This window comes from Anomaloglossus baeobatrachus, chromosome 7 (assembly GCF_048569485.1).
Source record: "Anomaloglossus baeobatrachus isolate aAnoBae1 chromosome 7, aAnoBae1.hap1, whole genome shotgun sequence".
Classification (NCBI taxonomy): Eukaryota; Metazoa; Chordata; class Amphibia; order Anura; family Aromobatidae; genus Anomaloglossus; species Anomaloglossus baeobatrachus.
In genome coordinates this window covers 88,656,757-88,680,527 of record NC_134359.1, presented here as the reverse complement: position 1 = coordinate 88,680,527, position 23,771 = coordinate 88,656,757, and the positions used below count along the sequence as shown (strand labels likewise).

At 50.3% G+C, this 23,771-nt stretch overlaps 1 protein-coding gene across 1 annotated transcript in view; it reads right to left on the bottom strand.

The window, feature by feature from the left end:
- Positions 1 to 11,382: 11,382 nt before the first annotated feature.
- LOC142245106 (lanosterol synthase-like) overlaps positions 11,383 to 23,771 on the bottom strand; it is a 116,387-nt gene continuing 103,998 nt past the window's right edge. The window contains exons 21-22 of the mRNA XM_075317435.1: positions 20,973 to 21,051; positions 11,383 to 11,841 (exon numbers count right to left, since the gene is read on the bottom strand). Coding sequence (XP_075173550.1) covers positions 11,695 to 11,841; positions 20,973 to 21,051 — 226 coding nt within the window. The 3' untranslated portion in view covers positions 11,383 to 11,694. The remainder of the gene's footprint in view (positions 11,842 to 20,972; positions 21,052 to 23,771) is intronic.

Below are 23,771 nucleotides of genomic sequence, written 5' to 3'. Positions count from 1 at the left end.
CTGGGTTGGATTCCTTCATCCAGGGGGTGTATATGCTCGGAGGGAGGAGCTACACTTTTTAGTGTAGTACTTTGTGTGTCATCCGGAGGCAGAAGCTATACACCCATGGTTTGGGTCTCCCATAAGGAACGATAAAGAAAAGGGCAGAAAAGATCTTACATTAAAGTGGCTAGTGTATATAAATGAACATGTCTCCAAAACGCAGACAATGGGCTGCCTATATCCCATTTCCTAGTCTGTCTCAAAAGTGCCAAGTGCATAAATAACACACAAAGTAGAACATTATTAGTACAGATGAGAACATGTACCCACCATAAAGTGCAGATGCCAGCATAAAAGACCCAAAAAGCCCCGTCCCAGAGAAGAAGCTTCCCCCCCAGCCCGACAACACATGTTTCGCCATCGGGAACAACTGCGTCCCATATGCAGCTTCCTCAGGGAGGGAGAGAACATGTGTGCTCCTCATAGAAAGCGTCCATTTAATATGCCCGCCCCACACTACTTCCGCCTGCGTCATTTTCTGTACTGACGCATGCGAAGGTGCTTGCCACAACACCACGGGCGGTAGAAGCCGTCAGACAGACACGGTGCATGCGCAGGAACAGATACGCGTCATTCTGTGCACGCGCTGCCGCAACATAGACGGCAATCCACCAGCAGTAAAGCGGGGACTAACAGCGCATGTGTGCAAGAGATGATATTCACAGTGAATATAGATAATAACATCAGATAGACAGGTGTTGCCATTCCGTATATCATATATCATACGTGGAACAACAATAGTGTTAACTTGCAGTCTAATGGAAACATACCACTTAATATATATTTTAAGAAATACAGCAAGATGTATACAGAAATAATTCATTATCACTCAACAAAAACGCAAGCCTAAGATGGATATTTTTTCATCTTGATATAAATAATGGGGTCATCCAGTGGATTATTTCCAGAACACAGAGTCTTGTGGCAGAAGGAATGGTATACAATCCAAGTCTAAATATGATGAAACAGGGGTACAAAGAAGATATATCAATTTTAGCGCAGTCAGCAAGAATACGCATATGTCAACGAAGAGAAACACAAAGAGGGAAAGTTAAATTAACATTAAAAATGATTATATATATATATATATATATATATCTCTATCGTTTTTAATGTTATTTTTACATATATATATAAGTAAAAATAACATTAAAAACGATAGAGATTCTATATAAATATACATATATATATATATATATATATATATATATATATATATATATATATATAATGGAATATTGGTGATGATAGGCAGCTCTCACAAAAACGGTACAAAACTAATAGTTTCCTTCAGTCCCTAGGGGCCAATGTATCGTAGGATCCATCGGGCCTCACATTGAGCCAACTTCTTCTTGAGGTCACCGCCTCTGGATCCACCACTTATCACATCGATGCCCCTTATCTCCAATTTAGAGGAATCGCAGGAATGAGACGCTTGAAATGTTGAGGAATGGTCTTTAAAAAGGTGTTATCTTCTGCAGACCTAGCTGCCTCGATATCATGCACGGGAAGTGAGCCCAACATAGATATAGATCAAGAAGCACGGACACGGGGCATAATATACCACATGTGTAGTAGCACACGTGATATACCTCCTTATTCCAAAGCGTCTCATTCCATCCGAAGAAGAGAAGGTCTTGGTCCGGATTATATTTTTACAGGCTAAACAATGTCCGCATTTGTAATAACCTGTCAAAGGGGCACCAGTATTAAATGGATTCTGGACAGGAGGGACGTAGTGACTGTTCACCAGAATGTCTTTCAGGTTCCAGGAACGTCGTGCCATCATGAGTGGGGTGTTAGTCAGAACGCCTGACAAAATAGGATCAGATAATAATATAGGCCAATGTTTCTTCAAGACGTCCCTCATGGCACCCCACTCATGATTAAATGTCCCGATGAACCTAGGTTCAGGCTCCAGGGGTTCCTTTTTGGAGGTATAAGAGAGGAGCTGAGGTCTAGGTGTCCTCTTAGCTCTCACATAGCCCCTTTTAATGTCTCTAGTGCTGTAGCCAAGATCATGGAAGCGACGTCTGAGATCATGAGATTGAGCCTCAAACTTTTGGTCTGACGAGCAAATCCGCTTCAGCCTCAGAAATTGTTCAGTCGGTATGCGTCGGATAGTAGAGGGAGTATGGCCAGATGATGGATATAGTAGAGCGTTGACAGAGGTGTCCTTACGGAAAACATCAGTTTGAATAAGGCAATCCAGGCCCACCTCAATCCTGATATCTAAAAAGTCAATGCAACTGCTGCTATGCTTGTAAGTGAGCTTGATATTAAGGTCATTACAGTTAAGCTGCCCCATAAAAGACTCAAGTTGCTCCACAGTGCCCTGCCAAAAAATTAAAACGTCATCAATATATCTTAGCCAGCACTGCACATGGGCGCTAGCCCTGGAGCCCCCGTCACCAAATACCAACCTCTCCAAGAAACCCAGGAAGAGGTTGGCGTACGAAGGCGCACAGGTTGCGCCTATCGCAGTGCCCCGCCTCTAAAGATAATTTATTTCTGTTCAAAGATCAATCTTGAGTAAGGGCAAAGTGGAGCAACTCAGGAATTAAATCCCCCATCCTGCCACACCGACTGTCCATTCCGAGAAAAAAAGCGGACTGGTGCCAGACCATCCTCATGTTCAGTAATGGCGTATAAACTCTCGATATCTGCTGTGACTATGAGGACATCCTCCTCCACAAAAATGCCATCAATCCTTTTCAGGACGTCCGTGGTGTCCTTGATAAAAGAGGGCAGTGTCTCAACAATAGGTTTTAAATAATGATTAATTAATTTACAAATTGGTTCTCATAATCCCTCTATGCCAGACACAATCGGCCGTCCCGGAGGATTGACACCATCTTTGTGGATTTTGGGTAGAAAATATACTGTAGGTAGTTTTAAGGATGTATTAAGGAGGCCCTCCATCATCTTTTTGGTAATAATACCTTTCTCAAGCGCCGCCTCCAGTATTTGTGCCAGCTCTTTGGTGAAAGTAGACAAAGGACTATGTGAAAGCTTAGAATAAGTGTCCCTGTCCCTCAGCTGTTTCAAGGCCTCTTCCTCATATTTTTCAATAGCCCAGATCACCATGTAGCCCACCTTGTCCGTCGCCTTGATGACGACAACTTTATATGATTTTAATTCTTCCAGAGCTTGCCGTTGTCTATAAGTAAGGTTATCCGACTTCCTTCTTGTGGAGATCTTTGTCACGCGCCCCGGGTCCCCTGCGCTGCCTCCCGGCTCACCTGTCACGCTCCCCGGCTCCCCTGCCTCGCTTCCCGGTTCCTTGGTCCGGTCACTGCCGCTCCCCGCTCTCCAGCATCCATTGCCGGCGCGTCCCCGGCGTCCTGGTCCCCGCTCCCGGCGCCCGTCGGCTTCTCAGCCCCAGCCCGGCCCTGCTGCTTCCTCCTCGCAGCTTCCTGCCCTGGCTTCTGGCACTCGGGCCGCGCGCATTTCTTAAAGGGCCAGCGTCCATTAACAGGAAATGATGCAAACAGGTACAGGGTATAAAGGGGTTTGATGTCCAAGGGGGCGGGGCCTGATCTTCGTGTTTCTTAAGCTAGGAGTCAGGTCTCCTGGTGTCTCTATGATATACTCACCTATCTCTCTTGTAGAGCCGTGCCTGCCTCGCCATCCGGTCCTGCCGAATTCCGAAACCCCCGAACGCTGTCCATCTGCCATCCTGACAGTCCGTACCATCTCGGATCCCTGCGGTGACCCGTCATCTCGCTCCAAAGGTTCCGGACCCCGCCTGACATCTTCTCGGCTTCCGAACCTGAGCTGCGTCACCCGGACTACCATCAGTGACTCCGTGGTCCCAGGGACTTCTCCGTTATACTCGTATGCACGGACTGTTCTGCTGCCTATAGTGCTCCAGCTACCGGACCCCTTACCACCATCTAGGAGTTCGGCCCAGTGGATCCACCTCCTGGGTCTACCCGTCCACCTGGCCCTGACAGTAAGATCAGGCCATGGATCCCGCTGCAGCACTAGCAGCCGTACAGGAGGAACTCCAACGCCAGCGTGAGACTCAGACCCGCATGCTGCAATTCATGTCTTCTGTGGACGCCCGCCTGAACACGCTACAAGCAGCAGTTACGTCTTCAACATCCCAGGTTTCCACTAGTCAAGCCACGGCTCCAGCTCCCGTGGCGACTTCTTCAGAAGCTTCCAGACTTCGTTTGGCCTCACCACCCCGGTACGCCGGAGACCCCAAGACCTGCAGGGGATTCTTAAACCAATGCTCCCTCCATTTCACGCAGCTGCCGCATTTGTTTGCCTCCGACCAAGCCAAGGTCGCCTTCATCATGTCCCATCTAGAGGGTGAGGCACTGGCGTGGATGAACCCCTTGTGGGAGAAGGGGGATCCTGTGACCACGAACATCCAAGCGTTCCTGCAGGCATTCCGTGGCACCTTTGATGAGCCCGGACGCGCCTCCGCGTCTGCTTCGTCTCTTCTCCGGTTACGTCAGGGGACTCTGACGGTGGGTCAATACGCAATCCGGTTTCGCACCCTGGCTGCGGAACTCGGCTGGAACAACGAGGCCCTAACCGCCGCCTTCTGGGAAGGACTCTCAGGGCGAATTAAAGATGAGCTGGCGGGTCGTGACGTACCGACCACCCTGGATGCCCTGATTGCCCTAGCGAGTCGAGTAGACATTCGCTTTCAGGAGCGATCCAAGGAAGTGTCCCGTGAGAGACGTCCGGTACGGCATTCCTCTCCTCCGCAGAAGCCCTCCGTACTTCAGTGATCAACAGCTGGGGCCCCCGTCCACGAGCCCATGCAGATCGACCGAGTGCGGCAGTCTGAACAACGTCGAGCAGAGCGGCTCGCTAAGGGTCTCTGCTTTTACTGCGGAGAGGGCACACACCTGCTACGCTCCTGTCCAGAGAGGCCGGGAAACTCCAAAGCCTAGGGTTGGTAGGAGAGGCCACCCTAGGTGCTGGGACTCTCTCAGACCCGGTTACGTGGACTGTGCAAGTGACAACGGGAGAGACGCGGTTCACGGCTGAGGCATACCTCGATTCCGGGGCAGCAGGCAATTTCATCCAGCAGGCCACGGTAGACAAGTACCAGGTGCCTGTTACTCCACTCGACAAGCCCCTAGTGATTGCCTCTGTGGATGGGAGACCCCTCTCTGACACCATCTCCTGGATCACCAGGCCGGTCGAACTGCGTATCGGTGCCCTGCACAGCGAGAACATCGCTCTCTACGTACTTCCACACATGTCCCATCAAATCCTGCTGGGACTTCCCTGGTTGCGGACACACGAACCATCAGTCAGCTGGGGTACTGGCGAAATCACCCGATGGGGCTCTTCGTGCCATGAGAAGTGTCTGAAGACCATACAACCCATCCGACGACCTCCGGTTCCAGAGAACCTACCGGGACTGCCCTCGGCCTATTGGTCCTTCGCAGACGTCTTTGATAAAAAGGAATCTGAGGTACTTCCGCCACATCGTCCTTACGATTGTGCCATCGACCTGCTCCCAGGAACTACACCACCTCGAGGACGGATATATCCATTGTCTCCAGCCGAAACAAGGGCCATGTCTACTTACATCACCGAGAGCCTGGCAAGGGGATTCATTCGGAGATCCTCCTCTCCTGCTGGAGCAGGCTTCTTCTTCGTCAAGAAGAAAGAGGGCGACTTACGCCCATGCATAGATTACCGGGGATTGAATCAAATCACCGTAAAAAACAAGTACCCTCTGCCGCTCATCCCCGAATTGTTTGACCGGCTTAGAGGAGCTCGTGTGTTCACCAAGCTGGATCTTCGGGGTGCTTACAATCTGGTACGCATCCGCTCTGGGGACGAATGGAAGACCGCGTTCAACACTCGCGATGGGCACTATGAATACTGCGTGATGCCCTTCGGCCTGTGTAACGCACCAGCAGTCTTTCAGGAATTGGTGAACGACGTTTTCCGGGACCTTCTCTACGTCTGTGTGGTAGTGTATCTGGATGACATCCTTGTCTTCTCTCCGGACCTCCAGACCCACAGAGAGAACGTACAGCTGGTTCTACAAAGACTGAGAGAGAATCGTCTGTACGCCAAGTACGAGAAGTGTGTCTTTGAGCAGTCTTCTCTCCCCTTCCTGGGGTACATCATCTCTGATACCGGACTGCAGATGGATCCAAAAAAGGTCTCCTCCATTCTCAACTGGCCTCCTCCTTCTGGACTGAAGGCAATCCAACGTTTCCTGGGATTCGCCAACTACTACCGCCAGTTTATCCCTCACTTCTCTGCTCTGACTGCTCCTCTCTCCGCTTTGACCAAGAAGGAGGCTAATCCAAAGGACTGGTCACCTGCGGCCGACGCCGCGTTTGGCTCTCTGAAGCGGGCATTTGCCTCCTCTCCTGTACTCCACCGTCCGGAGTTAAACCGACAGTTCACCTTGGAGGTGGATGCCTCCTCCTCGGGAGCCGGAGCAGTGCTCACGCAGAAGTCCTCCTCCGGGAAGATGGTAACTTGCGGATTCTTCTCCAAGAGCTTCACAGCGCCTGAACGCAACTACACCATCGGTGACCGAGAGCTATTGGCAGTCAAACTGGCTCTGGAGGAATGGCGCTACCTTCTGGAAGGAGCAGTGTACCCCGTGATTATTTACACGGACCACAAGAACCTGGAATACCTGCGGTCTGCTCAGCGACTGAACCCACGGCAAGCCAGGTGGTCCTTATTCTTTGCCAGGTTTGATTTCCAGCTCCATTTCCGACCCGCGGACAAGAACGTACGCGCTGATGCCTTGTCCAGGTCTTTCATGCCCATGGAGCAGGAGGAGGAGACTACCCAACCCATCATCTGTCCTAGCAAAATCATTCCGGTGGCTCCGGTCACCCTGGCCCAGATACCGCCCGGGAAGACCTATGTCTCTGATACTGACAGGCAAAAAGTGTTACACTGGGGTCATGCCTCGAAAACAGCCGGTCATGCTGGCCAGAAGAGAACATGGGGTGCGATTGTACGCCATTACTGGTGGCCATCCCTTCGCACGGACGTCGCTGCTTTTGTCTCTGCCTGCTCCTCTTGTGCCAGGAACAAGACGCCCAAACACCTGCCATATGGCCGTCTTCTGCCTCTGCCGATACCCTCAGTTCCGTGGCAACACATAGCGATGGACTTTATTACGGACTTGCCATTGTCCTCCGGACACACAGTCATATGGGTCGTGGTGGATCGGTTCTCTAAAATGGCTCATTTCGTCCCTATGGCTGGACTGCCCTCTGCCCAGGAACTCGCGGACGCCTATATACATCACATCTTCTGCTTGCATGGCTTTCCATCACACATTGTGTCCGACAGAGGAACTCAGTTCACCTCCCGCTTCTGGAGGGCGCTCTGCAAACATCTGGGAGTGACTCTGGATTTTTCTTCTGCCTACCATCATCAGTCTAATGGCCAAGTGGAGAGGGTCAATCAAATCTTGACCTCCTTCTTACGTCACTATGTCAACGCCCATCACGACGACTGGTCCACGCTTCTTCCTTGGGCTGAATTCTCCCATAACCACCACATCAGTGAGTCGTCCTCCAGCTCTCCCTTTCATGTCGTTTACGGACTTCAGCCCTCCGTTCCATTGCCTGTATCTCCTTCTTCAGATGTCCCTGCTGCTGATGCTGTAGCTCGTGACTTTGCAACCATTTGGGACTCTGTCAAGGCGTCCCTTGGGCGTGCTACCCTGCGGATGAAGAGACATGCAGACAAGAGACGTCTGGACCCTCCGTGTTTCTCTCCTGGTGATCTAGTCTGGCTTGCTTCCAAGTACGTCCGATTGAAGATACCATCCTACAAGCTGGGTCCTCGCTACATCGGGCCGTTTAAAGTCCTCAGCAAAATCAATGAGGTCTCCTACAAGCTCCAGCTCCTGGCCACAATGAGGATACCCAACTCCTTCCACGTCTCCCTGCTCAAGCCGGTTGTCCTTGGTCCCTTCTCCGCTGCTGCCAGTTCGGCTCCTCCTCCTATAGCCGATGACGACATCTATGCGGTAAGGGATATCGTGGCCATGAAGATCGTACGAGGTCGACAGTTCTTCCTGGTGGACTGGGCAGGGTATGGTCCTGAGGATAGGTCCTGGGAGCCCCGGGAGAATGTGGGTACTCCGCTGATCCGTGCCTTCCTGTCCCGGTTGCGGGGAGGGGGGCGTGGGGGGGGGGTACTGTCACGCGCCCCGGGTCCCCTGCGCTGCCTCCCGGCTCACCTGTCACGCTCCCCGGCTCCCCTGCCTCGCTTCCCGGTTCCTTGGTCCGGTCACCGCCGCTCCCCGCTCTCCAGCATCCATTGCCGGCGCGTCCCCGGCGTCCTGGTCCCCGCTCCCGGCGCCCGTCGGCTTCTCAGCCCCAGCCCGGCCCTGCTGCTTCCTCCTCGCAGCTTCCTGCCCTGGCTTCTGGCACTCGGGCCGCGCGCATGCGCATTAGGGCGCGCGCGCGGTCATTGACCCTTTCTTAAAGGGCCAGCGTCCATTAACAGGAAATGATGCAAACAGGTACAGGGTATAAAGGGGTTTGATGTCCAAGGGGGCGGGGCCTGATCTTCGTGTTTCTTAAGCTAGGAGTCAGGTCTCCTGGTGTCTCTATGATATACTCACCTATCTCTCTTGTAGAGCCGTGCCTGCCTCGCCATCCGGTCCTGCCGAATTCCGAAACCCCCGAACGCTGTCCATCTGCCATCCTGACAGTCCGTACCATCTCGGATCCCTGCGGTGACCCGTCATCTCGCTCCAAAGGTTCCGGACCCCGCCTGACATCTTCTCGGCTTCCGAACCTGAGCTGCGTCACCCGGACTACCATCAGTGACTCCGTGGTCCCAGGGACTTCTCCGTTATACTCGTATGCACGGACTGTTCTGCTGCCTATAGTGCTCCAGCTACCGGACCCCTTACCACCATCTAGGAGTTCGGCCCAGTGGATCCACCTCCTGGGTCTACCCGTCCACCTGGCCCTGACAATCTTCCTGAAGTCGTTCACGACAAGTCTGGTAAAGATGTCTATCGCCGGGCAGAGGGACAAGGTTACACCTCCTCCTCCATGCTTCACGCTGAGCTGAGCCGTTGGTCGCAGGCTCTTTAGCGCGCGGTGTGGTGACGGTTGTCACTGTAATGTCACTGTAATTATGTCATTTTGGAGCAAGACAGACACACAGACAGAATAAGGCAATTATATATATAGATACTGTATACACATCAATCCATGAAGAGAACACCCATTGACCATTGTGCACGATTTTGCAACTCCGCTCCATTTAGTTCAATGGGGCTAAGTTGCAAAACCAGACAGAAACCATGGTCAGGGGTGGCCCTGTTTCTGAAAGAAATTTGAGTTTGCATGAAAACACTATCACAATATCAACAATTCAAACTCACAGTGTTAATTAAAGGGGTGGTCTACTAGTTCTTAAATATTGCAGTACCCCATGTAAAATGAAACCTTATGCTCATCCTCAGCATTGGCACTGTTCTAGCGAGGTTGGTGCCAGGTCTCATTATGCTACTTGGGCGCTCTTGTATTTCAGTGGTTGCTTATTGGCTGCTTCATTCACACTTTTCTATCAGAAGACAGAGTTTCACTTGGGGGAATTGTGAGGGCTGCAGCCCATCAAAAGCTGGCGACTGGCTACAGTGCTCACATAGCAAAACAATCAGTGCCTACTGATGGGCTTCAGTGGTCCCATGGCAAAACAATCAGTGCCCACTGATGGGTTACCTTGGTTACATGGCAAAACAATAAGTGCCCACTGATGGACTTCAGCGGTTCAATGGCAAAACAATCAGTGCTTACTGATGGGCTGCAGCGGTCCAATGGCAAAACAATCATTGTTTATTAATGGACTGCTGCGGTCCCATGGCAAAACAATCAGTGCCCACTGATGGGCTGTAGTGGTCCCATGGCAAAATAATCAGTTCCCACTGATTAACTGCAGCGGTCCCATGGCAAAAGAATCAGCACTCACAGATGTGCTGCACCAGTCCTGTGGCAAAACAATCAGTGCCCACTGATGGGCTGTAGCTGTCCCAAGTCCCTCCGATGATAATGCCCATTTTCATCAGACGGCTATCAGAAGCTGCTGATATGTTGAAGCGCTCACGACACATAACCGATAACACCTGAACGGCGCAATACAAGAGCTGAAGATAATTTTTTTATTTTACACTGCGGATTACAGTATTTAATAAGAGGTTGTCCAAGTAGTAGACAGCCCCTTAAGGCCATGTGCGCACGCAGCGGATTTACCACGGATTTGCTGCAGAAAATATGTCTAACATTGCTGCAGTCATTCCCAAGCAAAACCTATGGGTTTTAAAAAATGCTGTGCGCACACTGCATTTTTTTTTTATACTTGCAGATTTACCCGTGGATTTTCCGCTGCGGAATTAATGAGCATGTCACTTCTTTTCCGCAGGTACCTGCGGTTTTTGCCATAGATAATTGTAAAAATCCTATGAGACCAACTTGCGGAAAATCCGCGGCAAATCTGCAGCAAACCCAGGTAAAACAGCATGCAGATTTCGTTGCGGTTTTGGTGCGTTTTTTTACCGCAGGTGCGGGATTCTTTCAGAGGGTCTGGATTTTCCTTAAGGCCTCTGTCACATATACGTGAAAATCACGCACGTGCCGCGAGACACGCATTTTCCCTGCGTGCTGCGTTTGGTAAGAACGTGTCTCTGGTACGTGCGGCCCACGTGTGTTCTACGTGTGCTATCCGCGATAACACAAGGAGAACCGGTAATTTACATACTCACATGGTAGATGCTGCTGTCCAGGGTACTGATCTTCGGCTCCAGCCCCGCCCACTCCCCGCTGATGCTGCTTCCGGCCGAGCGGAGGGGCGGAGATTAGCGCCCGTGACATCACGCCCACCTCTCCTTAACACGCTCATAATGAGCGGCGGTCGCCAGCAACTGTTTGCAGCGGAAGATTCTGCAGGGCTTATGGAGGGGAGTATGTGTTTTTTTTATTTTTTCTCCGGCGCGTGTCACACGGGACCGCATCCACACTACATCCGTGTGGTACGGGTGCGGGCCGTGTGACACCCGTGATGACGGAGAAAAACGGACATGTCGGTGTGAGAAACACAAGGGCACACGTAAGTACGGAACGGACACACGTTCCGTTCCAAAATACTTACGTGTGTCCAAACCATTAGGAATACATAGTTCCACGTGTGTACGTGTCTCCGGTATGTGAGAAAAATGCCAAACACGTACCGGAGGCACAAATGTGTGACAGAGGCCTAAGAAAAAGTCACTTTCTAGTGCGCACATGGCCTTAAGCTGGAGTCACCTTGTAAGATCCAATTTATGTATCCAGTATATAACATAAGACGAGCCGTATTGTAAAGTGTTTATTTCTTGATAGATACAGTCACGTGTTACATTTTATCATCTACATTTCTCCGTTCTCTTCTTTGTTTGTATAAAACACATCAGATGCCTGAATTTAATATAAATTACTGAAATGCCTAAAAATGAAATAATGAAAATTATTGTAAATTAAATACAGCACACATCAATGAGCTCAGAACTGAGAAAAGAGAATTCTAGAAAGATAAAAACGAAAGTTAATCAGTTAATTGATATAACAATACGCAGCGGGCAGTAGGCAGGTCATGTCTTTATACTGCGGCTGGCCCGGGTGTGTTATCTGCCATCATTCAGCCATGCCGGCTCGTCTGAACTCCGGCCAAGGGGTTCTCTGCGTGAAGATGGGTGAAACGACCAATGGTCCATATTGGGAATATATTTCGATATGAAGTGTAGCTGATCGCACAGCTCTTGCTAAACACACCTGATATATTCTCCTGCAAAGCAAAGATATATTATTACAGGTTTCTGCTGGCACAGCGGAGTTCTAAAGTAATGGGTTGAATTAGAGCATGTTGAACCCCTTAATGACCAAAACAGAAAGGGCCTTAACGGGAATCTGTCACCAGCTTTTTGCTACCCCATCTGAAAACTGCATGATATTGGGGCAGAGATCCTGATTCCAGCGATGTATCACTTATACTGATTGCTGCAGTTTTAATAAAATCACTGTTTTCTCTGTTGAAGATCTACCAGCTCTCTGAATGCTGAGCTCTATATAACCCCGCCCACACCACTGATTGGCAGATTTCTGAGTACACTGCATAGGCAGAAATCTGGTGAGGACAGGATTATACCGAACTCCTAATTTTAGAGGATTACTTGGTAGGAGATTTACTAGTCCTATTAGTGTTAATCTCCTGCTGATAAAGAAGGGAATTTTGTTTACTTACCGTAAATTCCTTTTCTTCTAGCTCCAATTGGGAGACCCAGACAATTGGGTGTATAGCTATTGCCTCTGGAGGCCACACAAAGTATTACACTTAAAAGTGTAAGGCCCCTCCCCTTCTGGCTATACACCCCCAGTGGGATCACTGGCTCACCAGTTTTAGTGCCAAAGCAAGAAGGAGGAAAGCCAATAACTGGTTTAAAGACCAATTCAATCCGAGGAAACATCGGAGAACTGAACCATACCACATGAACAACATGTGTACCCGAAAAAACAGAAAAACCCCGAGAAAACAGGGCGGGTGCTGGGTCTCCCAATTGGAGCTAGAAGAAAAGGAATTTACGGTAAGTAAACAAAATTCCCTTCTTCTTTGTCGCTCCATTGGGAGACCCAGACAATTGGGATGTCCAAAAGCAATCCCTGGGTGGGTAAAAGAATACCTCATGATAGGGCCGTCAAACGGCCCTCTCCTACAGGTGGCCAACCGCCGCCTGAATGACTTATCTACCTAGGCTGGCGTCTGCCGAAGCGTAGGTATGCATCTGATAATGCTTGGTAAAAGTAAGTAGACTCGACCAGGTGGGTGCCTGACACACCTGCTGAGCCGTAGCCTGGTGCCGTAATGCCCAGGATGCACCCACGGCTCTGGTAGAATGGGCCTTCGGCCTTGAGAGAACCAGAAGCCCAGTAGAACTGTAGGTTTCAAGAATTGGTTCCTCGAGCCCCCGAGCAAGGGTGGATCTGGAAGCTTGCGACTGTTTACGCCGACCAGCGACAAGGACAAAGAGTGCATCCGGGTGGCGCAGGAGCGCCATGCGGGAAGTAGAACCTGAGTGCTCTCACCAGAACCAACAGATGCAAATCCTTCTGAAATTGATGGACTGGACGAGGACACAAAGAAGGTGAGGCGATATCCTGATTGATATGAAAATGGGATACCACCTTAGGGAGAAATTCCGGAACCGGACGCAGAACTACCCTGTCCTGGTGAAGGACCAGGAAGGGAGTTTGTATGAGAGCGTTGCTAGCTCGGAAACTCTCCTAAGAGACGAGACCGTTACTAGAAGGCCACTTCCCGTGAAAAACGGGAAGGGAGACATCCTTCAAAGGCTCGAAAGGCGGCATCTGGAGAGCAATTAGAACCTTGTTCAGATCTCAGGGCTCTAACGGCCGCTTGTACGGAGTGCTGAGAAGACAAACTCCCCGTAGGAACGTGCGTACCTGAGGAAGTCGTCGTTTCTGAAAAAATACAGATAGCGCTGAGACTTGTCCCTAAAGGGAACTGAGCGACAACCCATTTTCCTACCTAGATTGCAGGAAGGAAGGAAACATAGACGATGCAACCGGCCAGGGAGAAACACCCTGCGCCGAGCACCGAGATAAGAACATCTTCCACGTCCTGTGGTCAATCTTGGCGGACGTTGGTATGCTAGCCTGTCTCATGGTGGCAACCACGTCCTGAGGTAATCCTGACGACACTAGGTTCCAGGACTCAATGCCACACCATCCGGTTGAGGGCCGTAGAATTCAAATGGAAGAATGGCCCTTGAGACAGCCAGTCTGATTGGTCTGGTAGTGCCCCCGGTTAGCCTACCGTGAGGCACCACAGAACCGAGTACCACAACATCCTCGGCCAATTTGTAGCGACGAGGATGGCGCGGCCGCAGTCGGTCTTGATCTAGCGCAGTACTCTGGGCAACAATGCCAGAGGTGGCACCTAAGGTAGCTGGAACTGCGACCAATGCTGAACTAAGGCGTTTGCCGCCAGAGCTCGATGATTGTGAAACCGTGCCATGAAGCTGGCACATTGTTGTTGTGCCGTGACGCCATTAGATCGACGTCCGGCCTCTGTCAGCGGCGCCAGATCTCCTGAAACCCGTCCGGGTGAGGAGACCATACTCTTTCGGCCACACCTCAGCGACTTAGGAAGTCAGCTTCCTAGTTTCCACACTTGGGATGTGAATTGTGGATATGGTGGATGCCGTGTCTTCCACCCACATCAGAACCTGCCGGACTTCCTGGAAGGCTTGCCGGTTGCGCGTTCTTCCTTGGTGGTTGATGTATGCCACCGCTGTGGAGCTGTCCGACTGAAGTCGGATATGCTTGCTTTCCAGCCGCTGTTGGAAGGATTGTAGGGCAAGATACACTGCTCTGTGTTCAAGAACATTGATCTGAAGAGTGGACTCTTGCTGAGTCCACGTACCCTGAGCGCTGTAGTGGAGAAAAACTGCTCCCCACCCTGATAGACTCGCGTCTGTCGTAACTATCGCCCAGGACGGGGATAGGAAGGACCTTCTTTTTGACCAAGAGGTGAGAAGAAGCCACCACCGTAGAGATTCCTTGGCCGCCTGAGAAAGAACGACGACTCTGTTGAGGGACGTCGACTCCTCGTCCCATTGGCGGAGAATGTCCCATTGTAGTGGACGCAGTAAAACTGCGCGAAAGGAACTGCCTCCATTGCTACCATCTTACGTAGGAAGTGCATGAGGCGTCTCAATGTGTGCGACTGGTTCTTAAAGAAGAGCTTGCAGCCCGTAGTGAATGCTGTTTGTCTAGCGGCAGCTTCACTATCGCTGAGAGAGTAAGAAACTCTATGCCTAGATATGTTATCGATAGGGTCGGGGTCGGATCTGACTTTAAAAAGTTGATGATCCACCCAAAACTCTAGAGAGTCTCCAGCGCAACGTTCGGGCAGTGTTGGCATGTTTCCTAAGAGAGTGCCTTGACAAGTAGATCGTCTAAATACGGGACCACAGAGTGACCCTGAGAGTGCAGGACTGTGACTACTGCTGCCCTGACCTTGGCGAAGACCAGTTGGACTGTCGCTAGCCGGAAGGTAGAGCTACGAACAGAGGGTGTTCGTCTCCTATAACGAAGCGTAGAAACGCTAGTGCTCTGGATCAATCGGCACGTGTGGATAAGCATCCTTGATGCCTAATGATGCTAGGAAATATCCTTGGGACCTTGAGGCGATGACATGGCGGAGGGATTCCATCCGGAACCGCCTGGTGTCCACGAGCTTGCTGAGCATTTTTAGATCCAGAACGGGACGGAACGGCCCGTTGTTATAGGTACCGCAAAGAATTTGGGGTAAAAACCGTGACCTTGTTCCTGAAGAGGAACGGGGGTCATCACTCTTTCTGCCTATAGAGTGCACCCTGTTTGCAGAAGAGCAGCGGCCCGGCCGGGAGGTGGAGAAATTCTGAAGAATCGAGTTGGAGGACGAGAAGTGAGCTCTATCCTGTACCCGTGAGACAGAATGTCTCACACTCAATGGTCATTGACCTATGGCAGCTAAATATCGCCAAGGCGGGAGAGCCTGCTACCGACCGAGGCCGCAAGTAATGAGGAAGCCGCCTTGGAAGCGGGTTTTCAGACTGTCGCTTTTTTGGGCGAGACTGAGCCCGCTAAGAATCTTAGCTCCTCTGATCCTTTTGAGTCCACATTGGACGAGGAAAAATGGGACCTGCCCGAGCCTCGAAAAGGCCGAAAACCCCGACTGCCTCTTGCTCTGTTGGGGTTTGTTGTGTCCGGGCTGAGGAAAGGATGAATCCTTACCCCTGGACTGTTTGATGGTTACATCCAACGCTCACCAAACAGTCGGTCAGCAGAAAAAGGCAACTGGTTAGGCAACCTTTTTTGGAAGCAGAATCTGCCTTCCATTCACTTAACGAGCAGACCAGGCTCTGCTTAAAAACACGGAGTAGCGGAGGCTACCGCCGCACGGTTCGCAGAGTCCAGGACAACCTGAATCGCGTAAGAAACAAATGCAGACATTTGAGAGGTTAAGGATGCCACCTGCGGCACAGATGTACGTGTAACCGTGTCAATCTGTGTAAGACAAGCTGAAATAGCTTGGAGTGCCCCAAGGGAGAGAATGCCGGAGCCAACGGTGCGCCGACAGCCTCATAGATGGCTTTCGACCAGAGATCCATCTGTCTGTCAGTGGCATCTTTGAGTTTGCAGTTCCATCTCCCACTGCAACTATGGATCTAGCTACAAGCCTGGAGATTGGAGGATGCCGCTCGGGACATTGGGTCCAGTCCTTGACCAAGTCAGGGGACAGGGATAACGTGTATCCTAAGCCGTTTGGAGAAGCGCATATCTGGATAAGCGTGGTGTTCCTGGACTGCCTCTGTGAAGGCAGAGTGGTCCAGAAAAATACGTGAAGCTGACTCCTCCACTGGAGGAGCTGTGAGAAATAACCCACATTCTATAGATGGACGCTATAAGATTATTTACTATGGCGTCACAATCAGGTGTATCCAGATTGAGAGCGGTCTCAGGATCAGAATCCTGAGCCGCTACTTCCGCCTCATTACACAGCGAGTCCTTCTGTTAGGACCCTGATGAAACCGAGGCCGCTCATAGCGAGCCCACTTAGGCTGTCTGGGACTGACGTCCGTGCAGAGCCGTGACTCTGGGATGCGTGTGACATTCCCGGAGCTGTTAGTTATTCACACTGAGGGGGGCCATGGATCAATGATTCAACAGTGCCCATATTGTGAGAGACATGTCCGGACTGCTAGGCTTCTAGTATCATAGCCACAGTCTCAGAAAAACTGTCAGTAAATACTGCAGACACCGTCCTCATCCCCTGGCCATTAGTGCATACAATGGGAGTCTATGTACCTGCCGGCCGTATAGCCGTACATGCTGTACCAGCTGTATAGAAAAACATGTGGTTCTGCACCTTTGTTTTACACAGAGAATATGCTGATAACTCCTCCGCATAATCCAGGAGGGTATATACAACGTGCGACCAAACAGTGCAATGTATATAGTACAAGCATATCTATAAGTGCACTTCTGCACTAGTGGGGTTAGCACCACAGGTGCTGCTTAACGCCTGTTACAGCGATTGTGTGACTATCAGAATGCCAGGGTCTTCCACACTTGTCTCTGTATCATACAGAAACTGACACTAATGGCTGCCGGTGTCCTTGTAGAGAAGGAAGCCGTGGGCGTGCCTGAGAAAGTGCGGGAATCCGGATTCACAGTGCACACAGTGAGAGGGGTGGAGTATGCAAAACATACTCCAGCTCTCAGCTCTGCTCTATGCAGCGTCACGCCCCTACCCTGACTGTCAGGGCTGTGGGCGGTAACGAAGGGAGACTAGGCCCAGAAGCCGGGGACTCGAGTTAACAGCGCGGCCGCCGTAAAAGCGCGGGCCGCGCTGAAGTCCCCGGCGCACCACAAGTGCCAGCCGCGCCGCAGTTCCAGCGGCCGGCGCGACCGATTCATAGAAGTGGCCAGCGTCCCGCCCCTCTCCTGACTGGCAGGTCTGGGGGCGGGAACGAACGGAAGCAGGCCGCAAAAGCCGGGGACTCTAGTTATCAGCGCGGCCGCCGTAAAAGCGCGGGCCGCGCTGAAGTCCCCGGCGCACCACAAGTGCCAGCCGCGCCGCTGCCAGCGGCCGGCGCGACCGATTCCTGGAAGTGGCCAGCGTCCCGCCCCTCTCCTGACTGGCAGGTCTGGGGGCGGGAACGAACGGAAGCAGGCCGCAAAAGCCGGGGACTCTAGTTATCAGCGCGGCCGCCGTAAAAGCGCAGGCCGCGCTGAAGTCCCCGGCGCACTACAAGTGCCAGCCGCGCCGCAGTCCCAGCGGCCGGCGCGACCAATTCCCATAAGTGTGCCTGCTTCAGCTAAGCTGAATGAGGCCTGGCACAAGCGCCGCAGCGCTGATGTCCCCCGGCGCACTACAACACCCAGCATGCTGCGGTGTGAGCGCCAAATGCACGGGGACACAGAGTACCTTGAGGAAGCAGGGCCATGTCCCTGATGTACTCCGCTCCATCCAGCATCTTCTCCAGGGGCTGTAGATGGAGCACGGTCTCAGTGCCTGGAGACCGGTAAATCCCACTTCACCCAGAGCCCTGTAAAAAGGGATGGGGAAGGAATCAGCATGTGGGCTCCTGCCGCCGTACCCGCAATGGGTACCTCAACCTTACAAACACCTCCGACATACAGTGGGGTGAGAAGGGAGCATGCTGGGGACACTATATGTGTCCTCTTTTCTTCCATCCGACATAGTCAGCAGCTGCTGCTGACTAAAAAGTGGAGCTATGCGTGGATGTGTTGCCTCCTTCGCACAAAGCACAAAACTGGTGAGCCAGTGATCCCACTGGGGGTGTATAGCCAGAAGGGGAGGGGCCTTACACTTTTAAGTGTAATACTTTGTGTGGCCTCCAGAGGCAATAGCTATACACCCAATTGTCTGGGTCTCCCAATGGAGCGACAAAGAAACAGGGATTATAGCTAAACTACAGGAAACATTAGGATCTCTGTTTCTAGATTATGCTGCTCTCAATTTAGGTGCTAAAAACCTGCTGACAGATTCCCTTTAAAATCTGCCCAACTTTATTTGTCTTTGTCTCTCCGATTTTTAGCAGCCGTACCTTTTTTTTTTTTTTTTTTACCTACATGTCTCCATGAAGCTTTGTTTTCTACACAACAAACTGTATTTTTTAGCACTACTTTGTGGGTACATAACTGGTTGAATGTACAGAAGATATATAACAAAGTATGTTTGTATTAATATCATGAATCGTTACAGGGGGTTGTCTACACTAAAGGGTGCTTTACACGCTGCGATATCGCTAACGATATATCGTCAGGGTCACGGTGTTTGTGACGCACATCCGGCGTCGTTAGAGACATCGCAGCGTGTAACATGTACGAGAGACCTTAAACAATCGCAAAATAGACAAAAATCGTTGGTTTTGGAGAGGTCGTCCAAACACCAAAAATCGTTGTCTCGTACGTAGCGATGTTGTTCGTCGTTCCTGCGGCAGCACACATCGCTACATGTGACACCGCAGGAGCGACGAACATCTCCTTACCTGCCTCCACCGGCAATGCGGAAGGAAGGAGGTGGGTGGGATGTTACGTCCCGCTCATCTCCGCCCCTTCGCTTCTATTGGCCGGCCGCTTAGTGACGCCGCAATGACGTCGCTATGACGCCGAACGCACCTCCCCCTTGAAGGAGGGATTGTTCGGCGGTCACAGCGACGTCGCTGAACAGGTATGTGCGTGTGTCGATGCCGTAGCGATAATGTTCGCTACGGCAGTGATCACCAAATGTAGCACGTACGACGGGGGAGGGTGCTATCGCTAGCGATGTCGCAGCGTGTAAAGCACCCTTTAGGGGTAATTTTTCTTATATTTTACCTAAATGCATGCATTTGTGTCTAAAAAAATGTTTGCAATTACAAATGTTGCCCCATTACCTTTCCATAGCTTCTGTGTTGCACAGTCTATTGCAGGCTGCAGAGTGAGTAATCGGTCAGCGAGCTCCTTCTAAGGTCTTTCTTAGGGCTTATGCAGATATCCATGAAAATCGGTCTCATCACAGACTGCTATACACAAACTATGGTTTTCCGGACCTGAGCATGATAGCCTCATAGGCCAATATTGGGAGACCCCCAGTCAGTTTGTGCATCACAGTTCGTTATTGGACCAAATTTCACAGACATCTGGATTAGCCTTTATCCTTATTTTGTCTCTGCTAGTTTATTGCACAGAGCACTTCAAAGCTGAATGTGAAATAAAACAAAAAAAGTCAAATGGAAAAGTCAAATGATGCAAAATGTTTAAAGGGAACCTGTCAGGTGTAATATGCGCCCAGGACCACAAGCAGTTCTGGGTACATATTCCTAATCCCTGCCTAACTGTTCATGTATCTAATAGAACAGATAAAGAGAGCTTTAGAAAAAGTATTTCTAAAGATCCTTTATGATATGCTGAGGCCTGGGACTACTCATGAGGGCATTATTTCCCCTGACTAGTCTGCCCTTTTAGCATGCCCCTGTGGGTGTGCTAACATGCTATTCAGTGACCATTGCCCAGCATCATCATCAGCGGTGACGCGCTGTCACCGCCTCAAACGCTGGATTTAGGGTCACTGCGCATGATCAGAAGTCCCGGCACTTCTGGTTATGCACACTAGACCTCTCTGAAACAAGGACGCATACACCCGGCTTCATAGTGTGCATGACCAGAAGTAGCGGAATTTATGAACATGCGCACTGAGCCTAAATCCGGCGTCTGACAACGGTGACAATGGACACATGTACACGCGTCCATGCCGATGGGCATTGAATAGCATGTTAGCACGCCCCTGTAGGCGCGCTAACATGCTAAGAGAGCAGCTAGTCGGGGGAAGTAATGCAGCTGTGATTAGTCGCTGGTCTCATTAGCATATCATAAAGGATCTTTAGAAAGACTTAATCTAAAGATCTCTTTATCTATGCTAGTGTATACAGGGACGGTTAGGCAGGGATTAGCAATATACACACAGAACTGCTCGTGGTACTAGGTGCATATTACACCTGACGGGTTTCCTTTAATGGAATCTAATTGCAAAAATAATTTTTAATCACAAATACAGACACTAAAGTAATCGAGAAAAAAAAAGTCCTCAAAAGCGGATGATACTTACAGAGCATTATAGAAATGTTGTTATTTTGTACATGTGTAACTCCAAATACATGTAAGGCCATGTGCACACGTTGTGTATTTGGTGCGGTTTTACCTCAGTATTTGTGAGCTAAAACCTGGGGTGGGTGATAATATATCACATTGGGGCATTTCCGTTGAAAACTTTAAAAAAAGCCTTAGAAAGAAAGCCGCTTTAGCATGTTTGATATGCATTTCCAGTGTTGCTATTTTCTGCTGTACCTGAGGCCAGTCTCCATTTTTCAGCTGCTTCTCCAGTAGCAGTTTTACTCCTCTCTCCAAAATGGCAACATTGGGAAACCTGCAAAAGACCTGCTAGTTCAACAACAACGCTTACACCACACATCTGCAATCCCACCATCCACTGCAGCACATAAAAACCATGCCACAGTCACACATCTGTGTGTGGACATTGATCCATGGACTGTCCACAGGTCTTCTGATCTTGACTCATAGGCATATATCAGCCTGACAAGTTCGGGTCAGGAGATTCGAGGACAGACCACGCTTGGACTGTGAATGTGGCATTAAAGGGTTATTCCCATCTCCAAGATCCTATCCCAATATGTAGTAGGACAAATAATAATAATATTAGCAAATACCGCCAATTAGAAATGTAGTATAGTTCTCCTGATGTAGCCATGTCTCTTACCTCATGTGCAGGGCATTGCAGCTTAGGTATCCATGGTTATGACCAGGAACAACTAACTGTAACTATATGAATGGACGTAACCATTGATACCTGAGCTGCAATTCTCTGCAGATGAAGTAAGAGACATGGCTATATCAGGAGAACTATACTACATTTCTAATTTGAAGTATTTGCTATTATTATTATACCCACTACATATTGGGATGGGATCTTAAATGTGGGAAGACCCCTTTAATCTACTTAATGAAATTACATTAGGATCATGATCTCACATAGAAAACAACGGACTGTCCTCTACATGACTCCCATTCTCTACATTGCGGTCACATAAATTGGCACCATATTTCCAGTAACATGCACTGTTAACCTTGTATACTCTCCAATGCAAAAAACAAACAAAAAAACCCTACACTGGTCATCATAAAATCTTGAAAGAAATTATTATATTTCCAAAAACATACTTAGAACAAAGACAAATGGTACATCATCTGACATGTTTTGGATTACAAACGATCCTTAGAAATAATCTGTCACCAGGTTTTTGCCACCTTATCTGAGAGCAGCATAATGTAGGGGCACAGATCCTGATTCATAGTTTCATAGTGTTTAAGGCCTCTGCCACACTTACGTGACAAAATGTAACGTTTTTGTCACGTACGTGTTACAGGGGTGGCTTGTTCCCCGTGTGCCGTGTTTATGGCACGTACGTGTTCTCCGTGTGTTATACGTAATAACACACGGAGAACGGAAAGCCCCGCCTTACCTTTTTCCTCCGGCGCTGTCTGTGGTGCTGAATGACAGTGTCCGGCACAGGCCACGCCCCGCTGACGCTGCTTCCGGCCCCCAGTGAAGAAGAAGCGTTGTTCAAATTCACTGGGGGACGGATGCAGGGGACAGCCGCGGCAGAGACTGCAGGGATGGTGGAGGTGAGTTTGTGTTTTTTTTATTTTTTATTTTTAACCCGACACGTGTGTTTCTCCGGCGCGTGTCACACGGACCCGCATCCACACTACATCCGTGTGGTACGGGTGCCGGCCGTGTAACACCCGTGCTGCCGGAGAAACACTGACATGTCAGCGTATGGAACTCACGGACACACGTAAGTACGGAACGGACGCACGTTCCATTACAAAATACTTACGTGTGTCCAAAACATTAGGATTACCTAGGCCCACGTGTGTACGTGTCTCCGGTACGTGTAAAAAAAGGCAAACAAAGTGTGACGGAGGCCTAAGATTGAAGTCCATTAAGTCTACTTAAGTCCATTGAGTTCAACCCACGCCCTAACCTAAAATGTTGATCCAGTGTAAAGGGTGCTTTACACGCTGAGACATCGCTAGCGATAGCACCCGCCCCCGTCGTTCGTGCGACATTGGGTGATCGCTGCCGTAGCGAACATTATCGCTACGGCAGCGTCACACGCATATACCTTTTCAGCGACGTCGCTGTGACCATCGAACAATCCCTCCTTCAAGGGGGAGGTGCGTTCGGCGTCATAGCGACATCACACGGCAGACGTCCAATAGCAGAGGAGGGGCGGAGATGAGCGGCCGGAACATCCCGCCCACCTCCTTCCTTCCTCATTGCCGGTGAACACAGGTAAGGAGATGTTCGTCGTTCCTGCGGTGTCACACACAGCGATGTGTGAAGCCGCAGGAACGACGAACAACCAGCAGCATGCACCACCAACGATATTATGAAAAGGAGCGACGTGTCAACTATCAACGATTTTTGATGTTTTTGCGATCGTTGACCACACGGCAGCCGTCCAATAGCAGAGGAGGGGCGGAGATGAGCGGCCGGAACATCCCGCCCACCTCCTTCCTTCCTCATTGCCGGTGAACACAGGTAAGGAGATGTTCGTCGTTCCTGCGGTGTCACACACAGCGATGTGTGACGCCGCAGGAACGACGAACAACCAGCGGCATGCACCACCAACGATATTATAAAAAGGAGCGACGTGTCAACTATCAACGATTTTTGATGTTTTTGCGATCGTTGATCGTCGCTTCTAGGTGTCACACGCTGCGATGTCGCTAACGGCGCCGGATGTGCGTCACTAATGACGTGACCCCAACGATATATCGTTAGCGATGTTGCAGCGTGTAAAGGAACCTTAAGGTAAAACACCCCATGGGGCAGAGGGTAAGCACCACATGAGGGTAAATAATGTCTTCCTGACTCCACATACGGCAATCAGACTAGTTCCCTGGATCAGCGCCCCATCACAGAATCTAGTGCACATAACCAGTAATTTTATGTTTTTCAAGAAAGGCATCCAGGCCTCTCAATGAACAGAAAGCAGCCAATCAGTGAGGTGGGTGGGGCTATACAGAGCTCAACATTAAAAAAACTGCTAGATCTGCAGA